At 40.2% G+C, this 6,000-nt stretch overlaps 1 protein-coding gene across 5 annotated transcripts in view; it reads right to left on the bottom strand.

Moving 5' to 3' along the window:
* Window positions 1-6,000, bottom strand: part of Tp53bp1 (tumor protein p53 binding protein 1) — a 72,698-nt gene that overhangs the window by 57,109 nt on the left and 9,589 nt on the right. For 4 of the 5 annotated variants that reach the window (XM_005381380.2, XM_005381379.2, XM_005381383.2 and 1 more), the window contains exons 5-8: window positions 4,894-5,024; window positions 4,101-4,259; window positions 3,562-3,691; window positions 1,135-1,301 (exon numbers count right to left, since the gene is read on the bottom strand). In XM_005381380.2, coding sequence (XP_005381437.1) covers window positions 1,135-1,301; window positions 3,562-3,691; window positions 4,101-4,259; window positions 4,894-5,024 — 587 coding nt within the window. The remainder of the gene's footprint in view (window positions 1-1,134; window positions 1,302-3,561; window positions 3,692-4,100; window positions 4,260-4,893; window positions 5,025-6,000) is intronic. The other variant, XM_005381381.2, reaches the window with a different exon arrangement.

Consider the following 6,000-nt stretch of genomic DNA (forward strand, 5'->3'; position numbering starts at 1 on the left):
AAGCCAGAATCCTTATACCTCTGCTTGGCTGCTCTTCTTTCTTGTGAAGCTTCTATTATAAAACAGCAAGCGAGCCTTTTATTCCCAGGTCTACCTAAGGTGAGGTAAAGCTCATGCCATGGTGCGGATGGGAGAAGTCAAAAGTATGCGCATGACACCTGATGATACGAACGCAGCAATTTTCATGATTAGAACTTGGGCCTCCTCAAAGGAGATGAATACTAATGCGCTAATAAAAGAAAGTATGAGCGGCTGATTTGTATTATGAAGTTTCCTACTGGTCCCCTCTCCTTAGCAACACACAGACTATCAACTATATTCATCCTAAGGGTACAGAAATACCTTAAATACAACCTTACAGCTTTAGTGAGGAAGTGAAAAGGGGCTCTTTGGTCACCTTGTGAATGTTCTGCACAGCAAGCGCCATCACCAAATAGTAAATACAGTCTTCTCATCCCTTCTTACAAAAAACACACTGTGTCTGGGTGGTGGCTGCTGACACTTTCTTGCCCTCTGAGGTTGTGGAATGGGGGGGATGGGAGACTAAAAGTGTATGAGATAAGCACCATTTTATTCTTCCAAGTTTTCTGTCCTTTCTAGTAAACCTTAACTGCCTCTTTGTAGTAGGTGAACTAAGACACAGATGAGTAGTAAGCAGACTGACACCCAGCTCAATATGAAAAACTAAACTTACTATATTTAACACTTGAAGATTCAGTAAGCACATGATAACTGAAGAAAAAATGGCTAATCCTACGCATAATACTAAATTGACTTAGTTAGCTGTTGTTAATAACTATTTCCAAAAGAGAAAATCATGTTAAAACGTTAAACAGGGGCTGGGGATTTAGCTCAGTGGCAAAAGCGCCTGCCTGGCAAGTGCAAGGTCGTGAGTTCGGTTCCCAGTACCGGAGAAAAACAAAACAAACAAACAAAAAAAAAAAACGTTAAACAGCAAAAACTTCCCAAAAGCCTTTCTCTCTAATTAGCTATAAACATTTTCCTTCCATATCACAAACAAGTCCGCACATCTCTGAAGTGCTTTCGAACTTACACATTAGCCTCTGGACTAAAATAAAAATTTCACTCTTTCGAGAAGAGGAGCTAGCTGTAACAACTAATCGTCCTTTATACCTGTTTTATTGCTCTGGTCAAACAAGTCCTCCTGAGTTGACAAAACCTCAGGCTCTGGTGATTTCTGAATCTGTAATCCACCTTCCAGAAGGTCTTGAGCAGATGTTTGTTCTTTTGTTTCCGTAGCAGTGTGAGACACTCCAGGACTAGATGGCAGGTCTTCTAACCTACGAAAGTCACATCACCAAGAGAAAAGGTTGCTCAATTCAGTCTTCATCTGTTCACCAGAAAACTTTTCCTATTTTGTATTTTTTCTTTAATAATTTCAAAATTCCCAGTAGCTATAATCTGTATTATGACCTACTGAAAGCAAAGTAAGTTACTCTGCGAAGCCCTCAGCTCATTTCAAAGCCTGCCTGAGTCTCATGCACAGCAACGCCTCTCTTCAGTTCAGCTCACTGCGGAGCTGCATGCTTTCCAAGATTTCTGCACAGTGAGCTGGAGATTTCTGCTACATAAGCTGTTAACTAGACTTGTATGAAACGTTCTGACCCCAACCATGGCACTGCCACTAAGGAGGGCAGTCCAAACAGCAACCTTCCCTGGAAAGTGCTCCAATGTGAATCATCCTCTGCTGCTGCCATTTCATCTACTCAACCATGCCGCAAGTCAGGACTCCTTGGCACTGATCCTACTTATACATGTAAAGCAACTTTTTTTTATTCCCCAGTGCCAAGGATTGAACAACAGAGATACAGGGGCTGGGGATTTAGCTCAGCGGCAAAGCGCCTGCCTGACAAGTGCAAGGTTGTGAGTTCAATTCCTGGTACCAGAAGAAAAACAAAACAAAAACAGGGCTAGGGATTTAGCTCAGCAGCACAGTGCCTGCCTGGCACGTGGAAGGTCGTGAGTTCGATTCCTGGTACCGGAAAAAAACAAAGAAAAAAATAAAAAAAAACAACAACAACAACAAAAAAAAACAAAAACAAAAAAAAGAAAAACAGAGATACAACTTTAGCCCCCTTTCCCGCCGCATTGTCTTGAGAGACAGGGTCTCAACTAAATTGCTAAGTTGCCTCAGGCTGACTGAAACTTGTGATCCTCTTGCCTCAGCCACCTGGGTAGTCAGAATTATAGATATATGCCACTTTGCCTGACAAGACAATCATTTTAATCCCTTCCTAGAGACTTTTACCTATCCTACCACTATGCAGAGTAAACAGGATAGCCAAAACAGGTGAAAGAAGAACTTCCTAAAGAAAAACCTAGCTGGAAGCAGTGGTGCATGCTTGTAATGCCAGCACTCAGGAGACTGAGGCAGGAGGATCATCATGGATTCAAGGACAACCTGGACTACATAGTAAGACCCTATCTTACTACAATAGGGTCAAGAAACTTACTATTTTTATGAGTAAAAAAAGAAAAACCTAAAAATGCATCTACTGTTAAGCTAAGTATTTTATATCAGAAAGACAACTCTTGACATTCAACTTTATTCACGACCTCACTGTCCACTTTTTCTTCTGAAGAAAATAATGAAACAATACTGAATACTTACTCAAAATGAAATCCTCCCAGTTTTCCTCTGCTATATGCAGCCCCCCACTGCTGCTAGGCATGTTCTCCACCACTGAGCTATAGCCCCAGCCAACAAACGATTTTAATAGAAATAAGTCTAAAATCTAGTTTTGGATAAAATAATCACCAGAGGTAGAGCAAAGGTGAGTGTATTATCCAATTCCTGCCAAGAGCTGTAAACACTTGGAAAAGCTCCTACATCTATCTTTCCCATAAACTACCAGAGGCAGGATACCTAAAGACCCAAAGCCATGTGAGTGTTCAAGTATGGAGAGAGTGGCAGGGCGTGGTGGCGCACACCTGTAATCCCAGCACTCGAGAGGCTGAGTCAGGAGGATCACTGCGAGTTCGAGACCAGCCTGGGCTACAAAGTGAGCTCAAGGCCAGCCTGAACTGTATAGCGAGACCCTGTCTCAAAAAGAAAAAAAAAAACAAAAACAAGTATGGGAAGAGCAAATCTTCAAATATATTTATGTGACTCTTCCTAACACTCGAGAGGCTAAAAAGACCTGCTCTAGAGACAGCAGCTCTGCACACAAAGGTAACAGGAGGAGTGGCAACCAAAGATTGGGATCGTCTAGTGACAGCAGCTTCAGAGCTCCTCTGTAAAGGCATAAATTACGATGAGGACACAATGACACTGCATAGATAAACAATGTTTGTAAGTAATCACTCTTCCTATTAGACACGAAATATGCCAAGTATAACGGGGCAAATAAAAAAAATCAACAATTCCTAAAAAAAGTATCTACCCAGCAACATAAAAACAGTGTAACTCAAAAGCAAAAATCTACGAACTAGAAAGAGAAGGAAGGAAGAAATAAACAAACGAAAGAAAGAATAAAAGAACGAACAAACAAATGAAAGAAAGAACAACAAATGAAAGAAAAAAAGAGAAAACTAATTTACCTTGCTGGTGTTGGACTTTGCTCTTCTACCACCTGCACCACTTTACCCGGCTCTGGGGTCACAGGGGCGTCCTTGCTGGGCTGTTCCGCCACAGGGGTACCTTCACTGCGCTGCCCGTCATGTTTAACTGCTTCAAGGTTTAGAAAAAAACAAAAGGAAGGAAAAGAGACAAGGAGGAGACATTATTCAAAGTACAAGAAGCAGTCCCAGATGAATGAAACCCAGAGTCTGGTAAATGAGAGGGAAGCCCTCCACTGAGCCACTTTCCCAGCCCACCCAAATGATTTTAAAATGCAAAGATTTTTAAAAGAAGTCAGTCCAACTTAAAGTATATATAAATATATACTTTCCACAAAAGGAAAGCACCAATAACTACTTATAGAAAATCTCAATTTGCAAGCCATCAAGTATTTACCAGCTAACTGCAAACTTACTATATCAACTTAAGATTATATTAATTTGGGCAGGTATAAAACTTATCAAGGGAAAGAAAATATCATAAATATCATAACTCCAAAAGTGAGAAAAGCATTTCATACCAGTATCTGCATCCACACAGGAGAGCCTGCCATAACCAGAGTTGGTGGTTAGTAACTGTAGGTGTTCTTTGTCTACTTCATATGGGACAATATGCTCTTCAACATCCTGACTCTGAGAGAGTTCTAGGACCCCAAAGCCCAGCTGTGATGAGGCAGGATCTAGGACGAAACTCCAAGAAATTAGGAATCTCCCCACAATACTATCAAGGTGAAAGCTGCTGTCCCTTGGCAAAACAAGATCATGTTAAGTTCTTCACATCAAAACCTTGCCCCTGAAAAATACTTCCAAAAAAAATGAAAGAGTCATACAAGACCCTCAGTTCAATTCCTAGGAAAAATCAAGAATAAGTGCATTAAGAATGAAGGGGGAATTTGGTAAGCCCTCCCCCACTACTGTTATCCTTCTTTTACTTTTTAAAAAAAAAATAAAAAAAAAAGGAATGAAAGGGAAAAATATATAATGAAGCAAAAATCTGAATATGGTAGACTCTGTCTACATTCTGAAGATACACCATAACCCAGACCCACACAAAAACCTATTCAGAGCCTAACTATTTCAAAAAAAAGTAAAGGAGAGCAAAAAAAAAAGAGCCAATATGCAGAAAAGGACTATCCAATGAGCTACAAGTTCTTGGATAAATCAGATGGAAGACTTTAAATGATGAGCACATTTCTTAATGACTCAATTTAATCATGAGAAATCCTGAACCTGCTAACAAGAAACTCAAACATCCACATGCTCATGTTAAAGGAACACAGAAGAATGTACTCTGCTGAAAAAGGCACAGGCTACCTTCAGCACCAAGGGAGTGTGTGGTATCATCTGAAGTGTCCGCTTCCACGTCCTCCTTCCCCTTCTCTTGCAACTCTTCTTCCTTCTCTTCTCCCGCCGCAGGAACAGATTCCAGTGACATTCCCAGAACACTACACGGTGGAAGGACACAACCACGTGTTCCCACAAGCCTGGGACACTGTTCGAAGTCCCTGAATGTTACTATGACTTCCCCACACACCAATTACCTCTTAGCCAAATGTGAAAACATTAAAAAAAAAACCCTCCTCCCCGATTGAGTGCTCCTTGCTATAGAAATCAGCTAGAAGGTTATTCAACTCAAAACCTGTAGTGAATTAAGGAACACAGAAATTAAACAGAAGACACAAGTATACTTGAATTTTATGGACAGTATTATGAGCAGGGATAGAAGTATCTTGCATTCTGAAGACTTACTGAGAAGTGACAGAATGTACATTGGATGAGCAGGAAAGGAACTCAAAAATCACATCTATAAAGACAGACAAAATTTGCAAAAATATTTTAGTACAAAAACCTCAGAATAGCTTGGCATGGTGGCACACAACTATAATCCCAGCCCTTGGGAGGCTGAGGCAGGAAGATTGCTGTGAGTTCAAGGCCAGCCTGGGAAACAAAGTGAGTCAAGGCCAGCCTGAACTGCACAGAAAAACCATCTCAAATAAATAAATAAATAAACAACAAAACCTTAAAATACATGGAATCTAAGTGTTCAAATAAAATTTAAAAGAAAATTAGCTGGCGGGGGCAGGGGGGCAGGGGGGGCACACACCTGTAATCCCAGCACTTGGGAGGCTGAGGCAGGAAGATCATTACAAGTTGATGGCCAGCCTGTGCTACAAACTGAGTTCAAGAACAGCCTAAATGGTACAGTGAGACCTTGTCTCAAAAAGACCAAAAAAAAAAAAAAAGAAAGAAAAAGAAAATTGACACCATAGTAAAAAAATAATAATAATAAAACTAAAACACAAAACGTTAAAAAGGGGAAAAAACACCGGTAGTAAATATAACATATATGTAACATTTATATTCTATAAAAATTAGAATAACAAAATAAAGAATTCATATAAGCCAGAATTACAGGCACGT

Source organism: Chinchilla lanigera, unplaced genomic scaffold (assembly GCF_000276665.1).
Source record: "Chinchilla lanigera isolate Chin_1 unplaced genomic scaffold, ChiLan1.0 scaffold00015, whole genome shotgun sequence".
Lineage (NCBI taxonomy): Eukaryota > Metazoa > Chordata > Mammalia > Rodentia > Chinchillidae > Chinchilla > Chinchilla lanigera.